The 22,735-nt window shown below is 33.8% G+C and overlaps 2 protein-coding genes across 6 annotated transcripts in view; one reads left to right on the top strand and one right to left on the bottom strand.

Moving 5' to 3' along the window:
• The window catches only part of CHPT1 (choline phosphotransferase 1), a 35,108-nt gene extending 19,853 nt beyond the window's left edge, over positions 1 to 15,255 (top strand). The window contains exons 4-9 of one of the 4 annotated variants that reach the window (XR_009543286.1): positions 3,937 to 4,021; positions 6,810 to 6,941; positions 9,168 to 9,326; positions 9,792 to 9,917; positions 12,117 to 12,316; positions 15,082 to 15,255. Coding sequence is in view for 3 of the 4 variants with exons in the window: in XM_060164814.1 (XP_060020797.1) it covers positions 3,937 to 4,021; positions 6,810 to 6,941; positions 9,168 to 9,326; positions 9,792 to 9,917; positions 12,117 to 12,227; positions 15,082 to 15,126 (658 nt within the window). In the remaining variant the exon portion in view is untranslated. Of the gene's footprint in view, positions 1 to 3,936; positions 4,022 to 6,809; positions 6,942 to 8,328; positions 8,371 to 8,991; positions 9,024 to 9,167; positions 9,327 to 9,791; positions 9,918 to 12,116; positions 12,317 to 15,081 lie in introns of those variants that run through there. The other 3 variants (XM_060164814.1, XM_060164815.1, XM_060164816.1) reach the window with 3 other exon arrangements.
• Positions 14,839 to 21,544, bottom strand: SYCP3 (synaptonemal complex protein 3). 2 transcript variants are annotated; one of them, XM_060164818.1, is made up of 9 exons: positions 21,462 to 21,544; positions 20,486 to 20,628; positions 20,057 to 20,123; positions 19,856 to 19,890; positions 18,027 to 18,144; positions 17,091 to 17,190; positions 16,352 to 16,450; positions 15,291 to 15,395; positions 14,839 to 15,161 (listed from the first exon to the last, which is right to left on the bottom strand). In XM_060164818.1, exons 2-9 carry the CDS (start codon positions 20,613 to 20,615, stop codon positions 15,108 to 15,110), a joined length of 708 nt encoding a protein of 235 aa, XP_060020801.1. In that variant the 5' UTR covers positions 20,616 to 20,628; positions 21,462 to 21,544; the 3' UTR covers positions 14,839 to 15,107. The 2 variants fall into 2 exon arrangements, with proteins under 2 accessions (XP_060020801.1, XP_060020800.1); XM_060164817.1 differs by lacking the exon at positions 21,462 to 21,544 and adding an exon at positions 21,299 to 21,432.
• Between the last annotated feature and the right edge of the window lie 1,191 nt (positions 21,545 to 22,735).

The raw sequence follows: 22,735 nt of genomic DNA, 5'->3' as shown, positions 1-22,735 counted from the left end.
CATTGAAAAGTAACTCTTACTAAAAGAAAATCAGATATCATGTATTAATCAGTAAGTTACTGATAAGGAACTAATTTCATAAGGAAATAAGCATACAGAAGAAACTAAGTTAAAATAAATTTGAGGATGGAAGGTCAATATAATTTGAGTGATTTTATTGAATACTGATGTAATATTTTTACAATGAATTTTAATAAATATTTTTACAGTATTCATACAAGTATTTATTAAGCATCTGGTGTATGCCAGGCCTTGTTCTAGGTTCTAGGGTAACATGAGTAAACAAAATGTGAGTAAACAAAACAGACAAAAATCCCTGCCCCCCTTGGAGTTTATGTTCTAATATGGGAGACAGACAATAAAGCAAGCCAAATGTGTTAAATACTGCACATAACACATTAGCTAGTGAGTGGTAAGTGCTCTGTGTCGTGAACTGTGAAGAGTCTGGGATTTTACCCTTACAAGCTACCGAGCGAGCCGGTTAATGTTTCATGAATGCTGAGAGAAGACACAAAACTCCTGGGTCAGAGGCAGAGGACAACTTTATAACTCAGGGCAAAAGCAGTAGCCTGAGGTTCAGGTTCATGCCAGGTTCCCTTGCTCCACTCCCGAGCCCCATGGGGTCATGCGGTGGGACTGGATGAATGCCTGCACATGTGGTGGGTGGCATTATGGGAGAGGAACACTGAGGGATCTGTTGCTTTTATAGTAAGTGGAAGCAAGCCTGCTCTTTGCGGGGAGATGTAACCTCATCCTTCAAGGTTGCTCACTGTATACACAGCCCTGAGAAATGGCCCGGGTAGAGGGTGCTCAGGATCTTGGATTCCTTGCCCACCCCACAGGAACATGCAGGGATGCTCAGGGTTCATGGCAGAGTGCCTCTCCTAATTGTATGAAGAAAAATTAAACAGAGAAGGAAGAGAGTTACGAAATACTATTCTGTTTTTCTTATGAACATAAAAATACTGTTTTATACTGTTTCATAGAACAGAAAAAGAAATACTATTCTATTTTACTTGTAGATATTTTGTTATATGTTTTATCTCCTGAAAATATGTAGATTTTAGTACAAATACGAATTTGTTATCTTGAATAAGATAATTTAAACGACAAAACATTAATAACTATCTCAAACTATAATTTTCAACTTTTAATTAAGGATTTTTTAAAGTTAATCAGTGATATATTAGTATTTTCCTTAGTATAGTTAGTGAAATAATTTACAGGATAACAGTTAAAATCTGTCCCTATATTAACGCTTGCCATGTGAGATAAGGCATATCTTATTTGTAGCATATTTGCTCCCATGTATCAAGGGTCTGCTTCCATGCAATTCAATACAGCAAACAATACTTAAAGTTTAATTAAAAAATCTAAACCAAGTGCAATGTTGACTTGTATTATGTGGTACTTTGTTATTTACATGTGAATATTTAGACTCGGTGTTAATTTTCTCTTCTTTCAAAATCCTTAGAATTTCCATATGGTATTATGGCCATTTTTCCACATATTTGTGGTAAAGAACTAATTTCTACCCCGCCCGCCCCCCAAATCCATCATGGAGAGATAACATGCAATTAAAAAATTAAAAAACAGACTTACAAAATGCAGTCCCCAATATTTCATTCAATTCAAGAGATACAAAATTACTCTATCAAACTATGATGAAAGTTTCTAAATGCTTACTCTCAATTTCTATACTTATTGCGGACTGTAACAAACCCTAGACCACACTTTGAAGAGCACTGTTGTAGATTGTTCTCTATAATAGTTTGAGAATGTACCTGCACCATATCCCCAGTATCCGTCTTTCTTGGATTTTTTATGTCTTTGGATTTACTTTTTAAAATCTTGGACCCCCTAATGAGTTCTCTAAGTTTGTAAATTGTTATACAGATTATTCTTTTCCTTGTCTAATATATCTTTCAAGCTTCAACTGGCTCTTCATATTTCAGATATTTAAGGATTTTGTTAGTGATTCCACCCTTTTTACCATATCCTTTCAGCTTTCTTTTTTCCAGACTCAAGAATTGTCATTTAACATACATGCATGAACACCAACATTCTTCATTGTAAAGAAAAAAATTACTGAGAAAAAATAAACATTAAAATTTTCCAAAAAAAATTGTCATTTATTTAGTTTATCCTTAAAAGGCAGAGAGGAAGAATGAAGCTTTCAGTTTAATTTCAAATCTGTGGTGTGAATGATGCATATGTGAAACCAAGGTTCCTAGCTCAATCCCTGTATGCGTCATTTAGTTCAGAGAAAGTTTGTTCTATAATTTCGGTCAGCTTTTCTAGTTGCTTCTGGTCACTAATCATATCCTGGAAAAATTATGGATCAACTTAATGTAATTCTACCACTGTTACTGGAAAAAGAGTACACAATTCTAATAATAAATCACAGGTGTAGTAGCAAGAATGTTGGCTCTGGAGTCTTTTTCCTATAGTAATATCCCCTGTTTCAATACAGGCATGAAAAATCATTTCAATTTCCGCTTCCCAAAAAACAGGCATAATTTATAGTTCATAAGACTCATAACTGATCTTAGTAAATGTTATTACTTTTCCTCCTTTTTCTCCACAAAATACCGTACATTATATTATTACATTTACCTTTTTCAACTAACTTGACTATTTCTCCATGCAGCCTGGAGGCCTTGGTTTGCCCAGCACTGATCTTACAAATACTGGATGTTATTATTTTCCTTTTATTTATGCGTTAATGTTCCATTCACCTTCTCCTTCTAAATGCCCCCAAAATAACTCAGTTGAGAAGTCTTTTCTTCTATATCTGGATCTGTTCCCTACATTTCTTATATTTGCAGAACAATAAGTATTCCTCTAGCATCTAAAAACTCCAGGGCATCCGAATGGAGATGCAAAATAGGTAGACAGATATAAAAATTTGGAGCTTGGAAAAAAGAGATGTGGATTAGGAGAAACGGATTTAGAGGTCATTAGCATATAGATGGTAGTCTTAGGTATACGTAATACTCAGAGAATCTAAAAAGAGAAAAGAGGAATTCTGGAAACAGCATTTAAGATGTGGAGGAAGGAGCCTGGGAAGAGCTTCCAGCAAGCTAGGAGAATCACGAGAGAACATGGCAATAAAAACATAGCAAAGCATTTCAAGAAAAAGGGAGTGATCAGCATTTTAAATATTGAGAGGAGTTATGCGAGATAGTAACTGAAATGTATCCTTGCATTCAACAAATTGAAAGTCACTGTTTACCTTAAACAATTTTAATAGAATGGGGCCAAAAACTGGACTAAATGGATTAAGCAGCAAATATGAAGAGAGGAGGAAATTACAAATGTGGACTACTTCTCAGCCTGTTTTTGGAGCAAAGGAGAGAGGAGTTGATAGCTGCAGGGGATGCAGATTAGAGACTGATGTTGGTTTAGTGGGTTTTTGAAAGAAGTTTGTTTATATATAGGGGGAAAATGTCTGTGGAAACCAAAAAACTATAATGACTATTAGTAACATAATGAGAAAAACTGTTGGAATTTTCCCTACTTTTTAAATGAAATTGACTTGAGAGTGTTTAAGAATTTGCCTTAAATCATCTGGTGGTTTTTATATTATCATAATTTTTCCTGATTACAAGAGTAATACATGATTGTTATTAAAAAATTCAAACTTTGCAGAAGTATGTACAGTAGAAGATAAAAGCCTTCTGTAATCTCCGTGATAACTGTTATTAGCAATTTTATATATGATATACAAGTTTTTTACCTATATGTAAGTGCATTGTTCTGTAGGCTTTTTCACTTAACAGTGTAGTTAATTGATAATTCAGTGATGAAACTAAAGGTAAAAATAAACTAAGCCTATAGAGATTTTTACATCTTTTGATTTTAATATAAGGTTAATTAAGCTTCGTATTTAGGAATTTGATTTACAAACATCTGTTCTTTATCCTTCCTCTTTAGAGTGGATGTAACTGAAATTCAGGTAGCTTTAGTGATCGTCTTTGTGTTGTCTACATTTGGAGGAGCAACAATGTGGGACTATACGGTAAATCTGAGGATTTAAATTTATATTTAAGTACTTTAAAATATTTAGGAAAAATATTGCATTGTTAATTTTCTTCAGAAATCCTTGGAGTTGTATTTAATAGTCATTCCATTTCTTAACCTTTTTTCTTCATTTTATAATTTTACTATTCTATACCTTATTACAGCATGAATATACTACCCTATGCATGAATGTACTACCACATAAAAGAAAACGACCCCATTTCCCTAATATAAAATTAAACAGACTAGTTGAACTACCTTTTCAGGCCAAAATTTATTTCATAAAATAGATGCATAAAACGTAAATTCAGTAAAATATTTTATGCTTGAAACTTGTCCCTCAATATTAGGAAAGAAAAGTTGCTAATTTGCATTTTTTTATAACCTACTATAGTGAAGTTTCCCATGTTAAGGAGTGTTTTTATTTTCTGCGTGGTTGGAGACCTCAGTATTTTGATAAAATCTGACTCTCAGGAGGCCACTGTTATAAATTCATGCTTTGTATAGGCAGAAAATTTATGAAGAAACTATTCTGTCTCTACAACCTAAGTTTACAGTATTGGCTGACTAACACTTCATGCCCAGAGAGTTAAGAAGAGTAATAAGGATAATATCAATAGTAAACAACTAATACTTACTCAACATTTACTATGTTCCTAAATATTTTACTATCACTGTTTTCATCTGACCCTCAGAACAACCCTGTGAAATAGATACTGTCATTTTTGTGTTTTATAAATAAGTCTTAGAACGATTAAGTAATTTGTCCAATGACACATAGCTAGTAAGTAAGTACTGGAGCTGATTCCAGACTCTGTTTTTAGTCACTAAGCTATATAACCCTGGTAAAAATAGTAAGAGATACAAAACTAAACATACTCTTACCATAGGATCCAGCGACCATGCTTCTTGGTATTTACCCAAATAAGTTAAAAATTATGTCTATGCAGGGAATTCCCTGGCAGTCCAGCGGTTAGGACTCTGTGCTTTCACTGCCGTGGGCCCAGGTTCAATCCCTGGTCAGGGAACTAAAATCCCACAAGCTGCATGACACAGCCAAAAAAAAAAAATTATATCTTTGCAAAAACCTGAATACAGGTATTTATAGCAGCTTTATTCATAATTGCCAGAACTTGGAAGCAAGTCCTTCAGTAGATGTCCTCCAGTGGGTGAATGGATATGGTACATCCAGGCAATGGAATTGTATTCAGTGTTAAAAAGAAAGAGCTATCAAGCCATGAAAAGACATGGAGGAAATGTAAATGCATGTTATTTAGTGAAAGAAGCCACTCTGCAAAGGCTCCATATTGTATGATTCCAATCATATGATATTCTGGAAAAGGCAAAACGATGGAGACAGTGAAAAGACCTGCTATTGCCAGAAGTTATGGGGTTAAGGAGGGATAAATGGACAAAGTCCAGGGGATTTTTAGGGCAGTGAAACTATTCTGTGTGATACTATAATGGTGGATACCTGTCCACCTGTCATTATGCATTTGTCATTTATGCATTATGCATTGTCATAGAACGTACAACACCAAGAGTGAACCCTAATATATACTATGGACGTTAGGTGATAATGATGTGTCAGTGTAGGTTCATGGATTGTAACGCATGGATTGTATCACTCTGGTGGAGGATGTTGATAGGTGGGGAAGCATGTGTGTATGAGTGCAGGGAGTATATGGGAACTCTGTGTACTTTCCGTACAGTTTTGCTGTGAACCTAAAATTGCTTTAAAAATTAAGTCTGTTTTTTAAAAATTGTAAGAGATTTCCCTGTGGCATTTAGTTTCAGAATTGCCAATCACAGTTCATATCACTAGGCTCAGAAATAGACTTTGAGCATATTTTTAAGTAGAGGAACATTCCCTGAGATACTCATATTCCTTCTTATCATGTAAGAATAAATAATAGAATCAAGGATACATAGGCCTCTAAAATATGCTAGAGGGATGTGATGTGTCTTTCATGGTACCTGTTCAGCCAGTACCTATTAGAAGGGGCATGTGGACTTAGAGGCAGTTAGGCAACTCTGGTCATTGTCAGATGTGGTGTTTTAAATTTGGAATTCTGATTTGGTTATACTGGGGAAGAATTTAATCTTAAAATCATTTCATTCAGTGTTTTGGCAATACCATAGGAAGAAAGCATACCTACTTATTCTCATCAATAAGAATACTTAATTTAGATATAGAGCTTCTAAATTTAATTGTTGATCTGTAGTTTCCACAAATTTTGGTGCAGTATTTCAAAGTATATTTTCAGTACACAATAGCCTACAGCTTTTGGCAATTCATTGTTACTGTCTTTTAAATCCTTTGCTGCCTTTGGAAGTTTTCTTGAACAGCAATTGACCAACAGGTAAATATATATTGCTAGAGATTTAATCCTGGATATTAACTACACAAAACTTTTGCATGCATACACGTTTGTCACATTCATGATGCAGACCCTGGTGTCTGACTGTCCTGTGATGCTGCCTTTTAGACGTACTAAAGTCAAGTGAACTATCCTTTTTCATGTTTCTTTAAGTCAGATGAAGGCTTGTGAGATGAAATACTTCATCCCACTTATTTAAATAGACTTAGCTGGATTTTTCACTTTAAGAGATAAAACCATTAAAAGAAAAGTTACCACTTCAGGTTACATTCCAGAAGTTAAGGTTTGATTATAAGAAAAAGAATAGCTTATTGTACAGGGCTGTACCATAATGTTTCTTTACTTTTTAATAGGAAAAGAAATTCTATTTTCTTAATGATGTGTTTCTTTCCTCTACCCCTAAAGATACCTGTCCTAGAAATAAAATTGAAGATCTTACCAGTTCTCGGAGTAGTAGGTGGAGCAATATTTTCCTGTTCAAATTATTTCCATGTTATCTTCCATGGTGGTGTTGGCAAGAATGGATCCACTATAGCAGTAAGACATTAATTTCATCATCATTCAGTATTAATTTTATGATCAATTTTCTTTTCACCCAGCTACAGAGATACTAAAAATATGACAAAGTTCAAGAATAGGGAAGGAAACTAAATATCTTAAAAGAATTCTTTTTAGGCACATAACACAAAAGCATTTTTAAAACAGTTTAGACTGATGTTAAAGAATTTTTCCTCTTTCTACAGCCTTTCTCAGAGTAGACTTTTGTGACATTCGATTTAATCATCTGCTGTTTCATTACTGTACATAATCAAGAGTTGCCATTTGTCTTCTTGCTCGTTGTGCCTGGCCCTGATATAGGAGAGGAGGAGGAGGAGGGAATGAGTTCCTGGTTGAATGTCAGGAAAGCTGCCAAAGGTCATGGTTTCACATATGGGGCAATTTATTAGTCATGATGTAAATTTTATTGAAATTTCACTGAAATGTATTTTTAAAACTATCCCAATATTTTAAAAGGTAAAAATTTTATCCTCAGTTCTGGAGTCGGTACAACTTGTATTTGTGTTCTTTACACTTTGCTCATCTATAATTCTTTTGTATTTATTCATATTTGTTTTTTAAAACTTCTTCAATACTTTTACACAGGAAAGAGGCAGAAAGGAATTCTGCCTGGTTTTTAACAAATATAACATAATATCCATGTGTTTAAAAAAACATATTGTCATCTTCAAGGTAGTTGATCACAAGAAGATAAGTACTTATTCCAGTGATGCCATCTTCTGTCAAAACCTTCTTGGAATGCCTTTAAGCTATAGTTAATTCTCTCTAATTTCTTCAGTGCTGTAGTTCAAAATTTCTATCTTTTAAGGGTGGGTTTGATTTTGAGAAAAAGTCATTTGAAGCTAGGTCTAATAAATAAGAGGAGTAAAAACATGAAATATAGCATTTTTAGTTTTAAAAAAGACTCATTCTCTTAAATGACTTATAAATTGGCTCTTAAGCCTATTTCAAAGGAATCCACATAATTCATAAATTATCTTTATGAATATATTTTATATACATAATTCAAAGGCAAAGTATAAAACTCACTTAGATACATAGGTTCTGATATATTTGGAAATTTTAGTTTGTTGTGTTTTGAGGTGTTTTGTCAGTTAACCTCAGAATTGCTTTAGAAATGTTAAAGTATTCTGCATAAGATGCTTAAGAATACTTTTTGCTTGACCATGGATGATAAAATAGAATACTTGTAGGAACATGAGCTCCACTAAAGATGATGAGATCTAGTGATGATCAGTGTCCACTTTAGAATATTTTACTAAAACATAATTCATTAAATGTTTGAAGGAAGACAAGAAATCAAACACTATGTCTAAGGAGTGGTTGATTTCAAACTCTTAAACTGGTGGTTTTCCAACTTTTTTAGCAGCAGATTTCCTTGAATAAAATTTACAGAACCAAAGTACAGGTAAAAGCACTGTTTTAATAATCTAAATATTTATAACATTACTATATAGTATAGTGTTTTATTAAGATACAATTTTGTAATATTTATAATATTCATGTTAATTTTATAGTAAGTTCTTAATTTATAACATATAGACTTAATAAACAAGAATAAGCCTGCTTTAATGGATACATTTAAATTGGTGGTTATATATTTAGTAAGCCTTAAAATCAAATTTATTTCAATATTTTGTTTAGGATAAGCAGTGCTGAGAGCATCCTGATCCGCATAGATAAAAATGTAATGGGTCGGGTTGTACAATGTTACGTAAGAGGGCATTTGTAGTCTAAATGCAAAAGGCAGGGGCAGGGGTGGGATATTGGTATAGAGAGAGACCAGGGCAGAATTAAACTCCTCCTAATCAGTGATTAAGATTGTGAAAAAGTGGTAGGTTAAGCTTTATTTCAATATCTGCACAAAAATATGTTAACTTGGCAATTGGAGTGTTGATGGCCTTCAGCATGGTAAAATTTGGTATGGAATAAATCATGTTTTTTTTTAGTGGTTATTAGTTTAAAGTGTGTGTTCATATAAAATTGGAACCAAACATCTAAGCACTGTATTACCTCTGTGTAACCCTAGGTTTCTGTGGAAGTTTGAAAAGCATGGCTAAGGTCTGTATACTCCTTTAGGCCATACATTATCATACTCTTCTCTAGGTCTCTAGTTCCTAATACAAAATAGATGCTTAGAAAATATTTGCATTGTAATAAATGCATTTTTAAAATTTGGTGCTGATTTTCTGCTTTATCCATTAGGGTACCAGTGTCTTGTCACCTGGACTCCACATAGGAATAATTATTTTACTGGCAATAATGATCTATAAAAAGTCAGCAACTAATCTGTTTGAAAAGCATCCTTGTCTTTATACCCTAATGTTTGGATGTGTCTTTGCTAAAATCTCACAGAAATTGGTGGTAAGAACTTCTTTTAATTTATGATTCATGGTATAAATATGTACTTGTTCCTCAAACACAAAGCTGGAAACTATTTCATACAATGGGTAGGTTTTTTATGGTGTTATCATCACAATAAATAGTTAGCTCTTTGTGCTCCAAGTAATACTGTAAATGAATGTTAGATTCAGAGACAGACTCCTTAGTATAGTAAGTTCTTTTAATTATTTGTTTAGCAATGATTATCAATTATAACTTTCTGATATCAAGGAATTTAAATATTAGAAACTTTAATAAGCTACCCAGTCATGAATTTGAGAAATTTTAGATTCAGTATTCCCATATCAAATGTGAGATTAAATAAATGGTCTCTTTATCCTTATTTGTCTTAATAGTAAATTAAAGTTCTAGGTAATTCTATCCTGAAACTAAAAGCTAAAACATTTAAAATTTAATGGTGAAATTATTTTGTTTACTTTTTTATAGATAGCTCACATGACCAAAAGTGAACTGTATCTTCAAGACACTGTCTTTCTTGGCCCAGGTCTTTTATTTTTACACCAGTACTTTAATAATTTTGTAGACGAATATGTTGTTCTATGGATAGCAATGGTAAGTGCTTTCTTGGTAAGATTTTTATTTATTTTTAACAAATATCAGATAATACTATGCTTACATGAGTCATTTCAGTGAGATATCAGGTAGCCTTACTTTCTAATCTATACAGTAACTGTTTCTGAACATTTAAAATTACTTCTTTAAAGCTTGCTTTATATTGTGTTTGAAAACGGCCCACATATCTGGAGATCAGGGTTCCAACAACCTAAATCCTTAAAAACACAACTGTGTACCTTAAAAAAAATAGTACCAAAAAACCAGTACTAAGATGTCAAAAATCACTTCAACTCTCTGGCAAAGGACTACAGACATGTATTAGTGTCTGACTTATTTAATCCAGCTTGTTAGAATTATTATGAGCTTATAGCAGATAACAGGTAAATTAAATGTAGTTGGTGTTAGCAGAGGTGGGCACTATTGTATCAAGAACTGTCAGCTAATACTGAGGAAACAAAACAAAACAGAACAGACAGGACTACCCAGTACAAGGTTCTGGGACCATTTTATGCTAGAAGTAAGCAATGCTATGTATCTGTATGGCCCTTGAGGATAGTGCAAAATTTATATTAATAATGATGCCTCTTATCAAGCAAATTAAATTCTCATTAATTGCATCCTGCTTAAAAAGTGATTTGGATAATACATATATTAATTTCTGTTCAAAATGATTATAAAATAGAATTATGGTGCATAAGAGAGAAGCTTTAGCCATCTGAGGAAAAGAAAATCATTGTTGGTAACATTTTAATCACACAAGCGGATAAAGGAGGCATTGCTAAATTTTTTATTTTACTAAGACATTATCTTTATGGTTGGTCTTCAATTAATGGTAGTTCTGGACAATTTTGCTACCTCAGACCTCACTGGACTTCACCAAATTGTTAGTGATATACAAAAACTAATATTAAAGTGAGCTAAAAGAAACACTGAACCTTTTGATAATTTAAATGATCTCACACTATTTGTTAGATAGAGGTATTAAAACAAAGCCTGTCTGTTCTGTGCATGGACCCCTGGGGTACATCTGATCATCCTTTATACTAGGTTCTATAGTATTATACTTTTTTTTAGAGTAAGTTAATAACTTAATATCCATTCAGAAGTCTTCCATTCTTCAAATAGTGGTGAGATGTAAATCTTAGTCCTTGAAAGTTTCTCAGGCAATATGCTAAAAAATATCTGAAAATCAGAATAATTTCTTTTAATTTGCTATTCACTATAAATATTATTAGGGCTCCAAAACAATCTAAATGTAAGAAATAGGTGGTGATTTTTCAAAATATCTGAAAATTCAATGTAGGGTTTCTTTTAGTGAACGTTAAGTATTACCAAATGGAATTAACAGAATTAAAATATCAGGTGTTAAAAATTTGAGCACCTCATTTGTAATGAGTGAGTTGGCCTGGTTTTACATCAGTGGTGGAGATTGTGGTGAGAAAGTCGAATTCAATTTTTCTTTAAAACACTTTGTGGACCACAATTAAAAACAAACAAAAAACCACTATGTGTACCAAAATAAGCGTATTGTGCCCTTTGGCATCCTTAGGGAAAAGGTTCTTGCTTCAGAGAGAAAAGAGTCAGACGGAGTTTTTCAAGTAACTGATAAGGAGATTTTTTCCCCCCATTGGTGAGAATTCCCTCTCCACCGGCAGAGCTGTGAGGCTCCTTTTTCTAAAAGGAAGCATTTCCCCCCAGCCTCTGGGAAAGTTCTTAAATAGTGTGCCTCCCGCTTAATTTTGTAAAGAACACAATTTTGTATATGCCTTCCCTCAACTATGATGTCTCTTCCAGGCCTTTACTTTCTTACAGCTACTCTCAAAGGAACAAGAAAAGTATATGGTGAAATGATTTCATTGTAATGACTGATAGCCCCTTCTAGTAGAAAATTTGAGGCTTTGTTGTACAGTAGAAAATTGAAAGGATATGGAGTCAGAAGACTTGAGTTCTGTTGTTTTCCAGCTTTTGTAATTTATACCTTTTACCACTCTGAGCCTCAGTTTCTGTAACTGTGAAATACCCTGCATATTCTAGAGGACTACAGTGAGGTCCAAATATGAACTATAAAATGTAATATTTTCGGTGAAGAATTTTTGGTTAAGGTTTGAGTTTAGGGGGTGAGGGGACAGAAAAATAGCTGCTGCTTTAGAAAAGATAGACCATAATCCATTTTATATTTTCTTTTTGCTTCTAAAGGTCATTTCTTCATTTGATATGATGAGGTACTTTAGTGCTTTGTGCCTGCAAATTTCAAGACACCTTCATCTAAGTATCTTCAAGACTTCATGTCATCAAGCACCTGAACAGGTTCACAAGCATATTGACTAATAGCCCAAGGAAAAGAGGAGAAGCAGTTAGGGGAACCTAGGAGTGAAGGGAATCCCCTTTTTCAGGAGGCTAGTATACTATCAAATAAGGTTATATTTTAATATAAACATTAAGTCCTGTAGATTCCATTATGTCTGTTTCAGTGGCAAAGCCCTCGTTGTGTAGCAACATTTTTTATCAAGGTATTATCAGAGTAATACAATCTGTAAATTAATTAGAAACAAAACCAAAGAAAGAAATTTCAATTTTCTGAGTATAAGAAAGTGAACCACTATAGTTCTAAAGAGCAATCTCTTTGTCTCAGAAATCCTTATCAGACAATTGGGGTTTTCTCTGCCAAAGGATTACATAAAAATTCAGGACTTAAAGGATTTTATCCATCTTGAGGGTGATGCTTACTTCGCTAAAAATTGACAAGTGCGTTCATAATATTGCATAAGTGCATGAATTGTAATAGTGTAATTATTGAGTCAAATGATGTTATAGGTATTTTTATTAGCCATTTTCAAAAAAGGTACATTAATTACTATTGTATAAAACGAAATACTTGCTTTAGTGTACCAACTTCTGTAATTTGTAGTCAGTAAGAGGAATTTATCTTACCAGTTCAGAAAAACAAATGAATCTTTACAGTGAGGGCAACTTGTTCCTTGATATCGAAATACTTGCTTTAGTGTACCAACTTCTGTAATTTGTAGTCAGTAAGAGGAATTTATCTTACCAGTTCAGAAAAACAAATGAATCTTTACAGTGAGGGCAACTTGTTCCTTGATATTCTGAGTTTAAACTTCATTGTCACAAAAAAAGGAGACATTAAACATTTCCCTTTGTGAAAAACAAAACAATAGCTAAAGCACAATTGACATGTAAGAAAATTAGTAATTTATGAAAACATAGCAAAACTATCTTCCCTTTAGAATATCAGCTAAAGCTACTTCAAGTACACTTTTACTCATTTGAGGTAAAATGGGGATAAAATAAGTATCTGTTATTCAACAACTAACTACATTATGTACTGATTCTCATCTTTCCACTCTCACTTAAAAGTGTTTACCTTGTTCATTATGAATAATAGAACTATCACATGGGTCTTTGGTGATCCAAATCCTCGGACTCCCATCTTACCTGTTTGTAATTTTATCCAACAGTTCTGTAGACCATAAGCCATATGGTGAAATAATTTTTTTTAAAAAAGGAGTAATGAACATGTACTATATCTTAATATGCAAGAAAAAGGCATATTGAAAAAGAGTGAAAGTTGATATTCCTTAAAAGGAAAAAATAGGGACTTCCCTGGTGGTCTAGTGGCTACAACTACATGCTCCCAATGTGGGGGGCCCGGGTTCGATCCTTGGTCAGGGAACTAGATCCCACATGCTACAACTGAGACCTGGTGCAGACAAATAAATATTTTTTTTAAAAAAAAGGAAAAAATATATACTTATGTGAGTTAAGTACACAGAAAATACTCTGGAGGACTTATTTTGCCTCTGAAACAACTGGTAAATTCAATAAGGACCTTCTTAATTTGAATAGTACTTAAAACTTAAATTTTATAATACTTAAAATTTACATTCCAGCATGTACTTTGGCTTAAAAGGCTTTACAAAATGCAAAAATTTAGGAAGTAAACTGTCCCCTTAATGTCAGATATTTGTTAATGGTGGAGGACTAATTTCTTCCTACATAAGTTAGCACAGTTAGAAAAAGAGAATCAGTATGGATTCATTTTTAAAAACTTGGAAAACCTAAAACTAAGAAAAGTGTGGGTTATGCAGCAAAAATTAGAATTTAAAATATGGAAAAACAGGACAAAGTCACTCCTTTCTCCATCTTTTGGGCATATTTTTTGTTTTTGAATGATTCAGTGAAAGTAGTTTCAGCAAAAAATAGTAAGTTTAACTCAAATATTTCAAACAAATGCTGAAACAATTTAATATTTATTAAATCAAGAGTTTCATATGTTTTTCTATGTTAAAAAATGCACATTTTAAAATACAGGATGTAGGAATTAACTGTTCAAATTTGGAAATGAATGTAAAAACATCCATATACTTACTGAATATTAAAACTGAAAAATAAGACATTCTGTGTAATTTATAGTTAAAGACAGATGGTTAAAGACATTCTGTGCAATTTATAGTTAAAGACAGATTGCAGGATGCAATTTGTCATTACTAAGGGCATGTGTCATTTAATTGTGGACTGAGCCAAATTAAATGGCATTTTGATGTTGTGGAAATGACATTCACAAATCCATGTCTTAAAATGGATTATTTATATATCTTGTTCGGTTGTGTTAATGGTTTTTAGCAGTTTAATTTATTCCAGAACGGAAACTTAAGTTGCATTTAATAAATTTTGTAAGTCAATAGAATGTAGTTTCTTTTGAAATCTTATTTTCATTAGAATTGGTAGTGTAACTTAATGAATATGCATGAAAGGGTGTACGTATAAAACAGATTTTGTGGGTTTTTTTTCCTTAAGAACAAAATTAATTAACCATCTATACCTGTGCTTTCTACCTTTTGGAAGTGATACAAATACACTGAAGCCAAAACTTGAAATTAAATCATATTTATTGCTAAGAGTTAATTGACAAATGTTAGAAAAAATCACTATTAGTATTAAAGAGCTGAAAGCACAGTGGTACATATAATTCAGGAATTGCTGCTACTCACATAACTTCATTATTTTATTTGGAGGTGAAGAAGAAGGGTCTTGCACTTAAGCTAATGATTAATATGATGTAATATTTTAAACCAGAATTTTCAACCACTCTAAAAACTTACATGCCTCTTAGCTAATGTTATAATTGTATCATATTACTTAGGTTCAAGTTATTCCTTCAAAGAGTCATCAGAATAACATGGACTGAAGAGACTTTCGAACATTTGCCATCTCTTGCTGCTGCTGTCAAATGAAAGGAGATATTAAACATTTGTTTAATTTTTAGATAAGTGTTATACATATTTCAGCAAATAAAATATTTCAATGCTTACAATAATCCTTATTTTTTCAATTTTAAATATAATAACTTACCGTTTCCATCATAATTTTTTTTTGCAACATAGCCATTTCTTTTCTAAGTTCGTTTTGTGCACCAGTAAGTAGATAATCGTGATTCTTCTCCAAGTCCTCCATACTCTAAAACACAAAAGGCTAGTTCAGTTACAAACCACCACTTTTCATCTCAGGTTCAAAACTTATACAATTAATTTTCAAAAGCAGGAACTTTTTAATATTCATCAATGCACATTATTTATCTCAAATAAAAATATTCTAATACATGAAAACCAAAATATCCACTGAAGGAATAGAAAATGTCAGACATAAATCAAATATTATTAAAGGAGGTACAATAGTAGTGTACCTTCTCACTGGAAGAAACAAACAAAAATCACACAAAATTTTATAAAAGGAATAGAAGCACAACTTCCCGTAGCTATATAGTAGAAAATGGGGACTTAATTCCAATTTAGTTGGCAAAAGAATAAGACTGAAAGGAAGGTTAGGAAAAGGGGCTAAAAGTATTCTAGGGCAAGAGCATAAACAAAAGCATGAAAGTGCAAAGTGAGTTCAGAGAAAGCCGTTATGTGGAGGGGGTGGAAGTAATGGATGAATGTAGTAATTGGAGCATTAAAAAAAGAATCATATTTTTTGGGGGTGAATCTTGAATACCTAAGAATTTAGCATGAGAAGCTACTGACAGTTTTTCAGGAGGGAAAAGGTAATGTTATAGAAAGATAATATGGCAGACCCACTAAGGATGGGTTGGAAAACAGAAATCAGTTAAGAGTTTTCATAGTATAAGCAAAGAATAATGAGGTTCTGAACTAGGGCAGTAGCAGTGGATGTGAAGAATAAGAGAGATGGAGGAGTCAAATATAGTACTAAAGTTCCTACACCAAGTGGTAATACTTAGTGATAGCATTTAGCACTTAAATTAAATCGAAAACAATGCATTCAAAATGGAAAACTGTTAAGAATTTAAAATGTATAAGCAAAATGTTCTTCCCTTAAACTGAGAAAAAATTTATCTTCTACTTCCACAAATGAATTATATTTTATAAGAATGTATTATGTTACCAAATACAACAAACCTTTATGAACTGCTCATATAATTGTTTAATTGTTTTCAGTCTCTGGTTCTGAACAATTCTAGACTGTTGAAAAACTTTCTGTTGCTGTCGAAACATATTCTACAAATGTAAAAGAAAAAATTATGAAATAACAATTTGGGTAAAATTTAGCAAAAATTAATTCTACATTACACTTAAAAGGAATAGTTTTTAAATCAATATTTTTAAGATTTTAGCATTTACTATGACTGAGTTTACATAATTTGTGTTCACCATTTATATACAATAATATAATAACCCTACCGGTCATTGAGTAGGAAATCTCAACAGTACTCAAAACATATTTTAATTCTTGGTGCTTTCAGTGTCAACACAGATGATCCTTACAATATTGCTGGTCTTTCAGTTTCTTGGCCTGTTTTCCACCAATGATTTTTGTTCTTCACCCTACTTTAGCCATCCACTTACATATGCATACCCTAGATTTTGTCATTACCAAAAACTATAACCTCTGCATAGTATTAATAATAGCAAACTTGATATTAACAATATGTTACAAAGCAAAGACCAACAGCTTTTATGAGTATGGTATGTGCCTGTACTTCTGCATTCAGCAGAACCAAACTCATATAGCCAGCAATGGGCAATGGAACCTGGCTAAGGTCCATGGATGTACTGCAAGGCCGGCCTCTCCCTTCCTACTTGACACTTGGTAATAGTAGATTAATTATAAAGCTATAAAGCTAAGCATAATACTAACAGTTAGTTTTTCTTCTTGTTCATCAGCTTTCTGCACATCTATATCCCACTGCTGGAACAAAGTCAGAAACTGCTGAGAATATTCTTGGTTAAGCTTCTGCCTGTAAAACATAATGAATATTGTCATATTTCACATCAATATGGAAAGACTTTCAAGACAAAACTGATTTGACTAATTATACTATAATAAAAAAGAAAATAATATCAAATTTTCAGATGTGAAGCCAAGAAGTAAAGTTATGATTTATCATGATTCAGAAGTATTTATTTTCCTAACCAACTAACAGAAAAACCCTCTCATGTACTTTAAGCTCTTGAAAACTAAGGGAGTTTTATTGTACATATACATTTTCCAGAAAAGTCCATTTTATCTCCAAGCAATTTATTTTTCATTTTCTCCTACTGAATATAGGTTGTGATATGATAAATAGATTCACTGAAGTTATTATATTTATCATATAACATTTCCAAATAGAAATATTTCACTTAATTTTTCCTCATTTTGGTACAATGATTTTGTACAAAAGAATAGTTAATTCAGCTAAAATATACAAATTATTTATAATACATAAGGTTGATCTTTTTCTACACTGTTAAACAGTTAACTATCATAAGACTAATGGTTTATATGACATTTACTTTTTATTCAGCTAGTATATTTTTAGAATGAATATAAATTACCTTTATTGTTAAAAAAACCCTCAAACATTATTTAAAAGGGGAAAAAGGACATCTTTATTGATTTCTAGGAAATATATCTCAAGTCTGTGAAGGAATGAAGTTATAGGACTAACGGACTTAGAGGAAAATCAAGCCAAATATACTTTTTTACTAGAGATCCCAATAAGTAGAAGATGATAGTACTTCTCATAATTTGCACCGATGAATACTAAGAAATGATGCAAATGTTGTGGCAGTGAAAAAAACAACATCCTACCTTTGCTCTTGTTGGGTTTTCCAAATGTTTTCAATTTTCTGGTTACTGGTTTTGAGAGAAGCCTTGGTATACATTTCTAGTCTTTTTCTCTTGGCAAGAAGAGCCTTGTTAATATCAGCTATATTGAAAATAAATACTCATTAAATTTAATGTGGAAGAAAGTTACTTTGTTCCCACGTATTCAAATAAACATGGATAAAGCTGGTTCAAGAGTTTTGAAAAGATCTTTAAAAATACACATAGTATCAAAAAGCAAGATTATTTCCTTGCTTTTTTTTTTCTGAGAAAACTTTTAGTTATTGGTATCCCAATTCTGATTTTCCTAACTAGAGATAATTTTTTAATTTAGAGGTGATTAAAAAGAGCTAATAACTGAAAGAAAGAGTCTGAAGGACAGACTTTAATTTCTTCATAAGAAAACACTAATAAAGGCTAAATTTAGAACTCATTATATGAAACGCAAAACTATTTTAAGAGTCTAAAAAGAATAAAAATAGTTAAAGAAAATACTTTTTTAAAATATAGTCAGTGATACTTTAAAAAATATTTTTACTAAAAGAGACAAAGACCAACCAAGCATAGGAAAATCTTATTTTAAGTAAATATCTAAATAAATTCATTCAAGAATCCTTTTAGGGCTTCCCTGGTGGCGCAGTGGTTGGGAGTCCGCCTGCCGGTGCAGGGGACATGGGTTCGAGCCCTGGTCTGGGGGGATCCCACATGCCGTGGAGCACCTGGGCCAGTGCACCACAACTCCTGAGCCTGCTCTCTAGAGCCCCGCGAGCCACAGCTGCTAAGCCCATGCGCCCGGAGCCCGTGCTCCGCGGCGGGAGAGGCCACCGCAATGAGAAGCCCGCGCACTGCAACGAGGACCCAACACAGCCAAAAAGAAAAAAAAGAAAAAGAAAAAAGAACCCTTTTAAATACATTTTTATGGGACATTTTACCAATAATATAAGTACTGCGTTTCATAAACTTTTTAATACTTCAGGTAATCCTTTGCTAGGCACGTGCATAGGGATCTACCATCAATAGTTACTTTTCAGTAATCATGATGAGGTGACCTACACTATTACATAAATATTTTGTATTTCCAATATCCATCTATAATAATAAACTTATAAGACAGATTATAAAACAAGCATTTTGTTACTACCAAATAGGGCAAAGCTTTCAAAAAAGACTTGATTATATGAATAATACTAGAGAGGAGCCAAATATTGACTCTTTTATAAGAATACTATCCCCTAACACAGTTAACGTAACTGATATTTGACATACAATTTAAAGTTTATGAACTTTTTATCTGATCTCTTGCTTACTAGCAAGGTGGTCTTTAATTCTCAACTACATAGTTTAATAATGTAAAAATAAAAATAAAGTTATTTTAAAGGCTTTAATTTACACTGCCCTTCCTAAAGAACACAGGAATGCCATAGAAAATAACTAAATTGAGAAAATGAAAAACTGACATATACAGATATGTGCGTGTGTTTGTATCACTTAGTCCGTGAAAGTCCAAACAGAGGGATAGACACTTTTCCCATCCATTTTTGCTCTAAAATTTCATAGTCCATTAAACTCACACACCTATAAAGTAACAGGACCATTCTTAACTCACCATCATTAGCACCATCTCTTTTCACGTCAACAACTGGAAAAAGTTAGTAAGGAAATCTATGAAGCCGAACCACATATACTTGTGCAAAATCTTACATATGAGAACAAAGCATTAAATAACAGTCTTATATTCCACTGATTATTACTTACTATTATACAAATTATATGGTTTAAAACAATTTTGAATACAAATATCTCCTAAAACATACCTCCAAATCTTTCCAGCATATTCTGTACTTCACCCCTGTGAAAAAAAATACATCAAAAAACTTTTAATTAAGGATCCATAAAATATCATTCTTGTTTTGGAAGAAATATCACATGCCCAGTATTTTACATGCAATACTCATTGGACAACCAAATAGACTTTTCTTAAAGTCTAAGAGGTGAAAATTGTTTAAGCATATTACCCCACGTCTTCAACTTTTCCTGCAGAAGTCCTTTTCTTCCCATGTTTATCAAGTACTGGAGTCTTCCCTGAATTGACAATAAAAAAAGAAAAAGTTGAAATTAAGTATGCTATTTTGGTAATTTTTAAATGGAGTAATATCTTAATTTCGAGGTTTTTTGAGGCTTTGTGCCAAGACAAGTTTTTAAAACAGACATATAAATGCACTACTTTCTCTGCAGGTTAGATGGAATTAAATCAGGATCCAAGACCATTTTATGGGAACAATTTTGCAAGTCTTCCTGTGTTAATGTCATAATAATCTATGTACTGTTTATCAGACATCAGGCGAAAGATGCTATAGGAGCTTCACTAAGTCCAAATAAGAAACATGAAGTACATGAAAATAAATGCAGGACATGGTCACTGCCCAACATTAGCTATACGGTACCTTCGATGACATCCTCTGAACCAATCAGATGTTTTTTATCTGCTTTCTCAAAGTCACAGGCTCTTATAACCTGATCCTCCATGAATGTCCTCCCAGATTTCCCGGTATGTTTTCTTCCTGAGGGCACCATTTTTCGATGTTTTCTGATTAAAAAAAAAAAAAAAATCAAACCTGCTGAATCCAAAGACACCATCTAAATGAACTGGCAAATTTCAAAATGAGAGATATCAAATAAAGATGATTTTAGTCGAATACCACTTTAGGAGTCTTTTCATTTATTCTGTTGGACCAAAAGTTAACAGAAGAAGATAATGACTGCGCCGCCCCTGGCGCCGGCGGTGGTTCGCCTCTGAGGACCGGGAGGGTGGCGGAATCCTAGCCCGGCCAGGTTCTGGCTAAATCGGGGCAAATCTAGATCCAGCTGATTTCGGTCACAATGTGAAAATCATAATTACTGACAGGATGGATCACGAGCCCGCCCCAAAGAAGTTGCCAGCAACAGAAATACAACATAAAACGTTCTGCGTCCTGAGCCGCAGAAAATAACGTCCCGTAAGATTTCCACGACCCAGGCCTCGAGGACCAGTGAAGGGGAGACCTGGCTCCATCTAAATGGTTTCTGCGGGGTGTGGGCCCGCTGACGAGGGCCCACCCTCCTCGCCTGCTGTCAACCTGTCCCGCCCAGCGTCGCGTCCAGTCCCGAGGCAGCGCAGCTAGCGCCTTTCCGCCCACTCACGGCCCTGCCCGCAGGGAGCTGGACTGCCTTCAAATTCCTGTCAGGCGCCCCAGGGAGACCCAGCGGGTAAGATTTACCTCACAGGTCAAGAATAACCCCTGGCTCACATTCCCGCGCGGGACAAACGCTCCCCTCCTCACACCTGAAAAACACCCCTATGGCCGACGACCACAGTTTTACGCCTCAGAACAGGAGTCCCCGCCGCTCCCGCCTCCCCTGCCCCAACCCCTCAGACTTAACCTCTTCACAGCCTCGAAGCTATTCCGAAGCAGGTCAGAATTCTCGCGGAAGAAAAGCCGACCTCGCCTCGTCCGGGAGCGTCTCTGATTGGCTGGCAGGAAGGCACATGCGTGCAGCGACCCCGGGGGCTCCGCTCCCTCGGACGCCACGCCCAACGAGAGTGTTGACCCAGAGCACCTTGCGGGCGGCATCTATGGCTAAAACACCGGAAACGAGGCACTTTCCAGTTTCTTTTTGTAATTTAAGTTTAAAATTTTCACAATATTTTAATAATAATGTTGCAAAAGAATATAAAGAACACACAACTTAATTTGTGAAGTACAGTTTTACCAGAGCCTGTTGCATCTCCTCAGGGAGTCCTTTCCCTCCCATCCCCTCATTCCCTACTCAGAGATTTTTTTTTTAAATTATCTTGAATTTTGTGTTAATCATTGGACCCACCCATTTTCTAAGTTTTGTTACCGCATGTATGTGCCCTGAAACAACTCTGCTTAGTTCTGTTTGTGTTCGGGTAGTATAGAAAGTTGTACCATGTTCTATGTAGTATTCTGTCATTCGCTTTTTAAACTTAACATTATGTCACTAAGAGAATCTAGATTACATGTAGCCATAGTTCTTTCATTTTCACTGCTGCAAAATATCCCATTGTGCCTCTATTCCACCATTTATTCATTTATTTTCTTGTCTGTGGACATGTGGGTTATTTTCAGATTACAGCCTGTATAAACAATGATCCTATGAATATTCTAATCTCCTGCATATATGCTAAAGTTTTTACAGATTATCTGGGTGTGAAGTTTCTCAGTCATAGGCTAGATGATGTAAAAGCCAAATTGGTTTCAAATTTATACTCCCACCAACAGTGAGTTCCCATTGTTCACTGCACTCATCATCACTTGGTATAGTCAGATTTCTTAATTTTGCCATTCTAGTGGGTGTAAAATTATATTTCTTTAGGGTCTGCTTTTGTATTTCTCCAATCACTCATAAGATTAAGCTCTTGTTATGCTTATTGGCTATTTGCATTTCCTTTTCCTTAAAATATCTATTTGGGTTTCTGGCTCATTTTTCAGTTGGGTTATGTGTTTCTTATTGATTTGTAGCTCTTTATATATGGGAGTGGTGTTAATATTTATGACTGCTTTCTGTATCTTTTTAAATGAATTTATTTTTATCCTGAAGTCATAAAAATACAAAAGTTTTTTTTTTTTCTTCTTTTTTTTTTTTTTTTTCTTTTTTTTGTGGTACGCGGGCCTCTCACTGTTGTGGCCTCT

Source organism: Lagenorhynchus albirostris, chromosome 11 (assembly GCF_949774975.1).
Source record: "Lagenorhynchus albirostris chromosome 11, mLagAlb1.1, whole genome shotgun sequence".
NCBI lineage: Eukaryota > Metazoa > Chordata > Mammalia > Artiodactyla > Delphinidae > Lagenorhynchus > Lagenorhynchus albirostris.
Note: the sequence above shows the minus strand (reverse complement) of the source record. Positions and strands in the feature narration are given on the sequence as shown.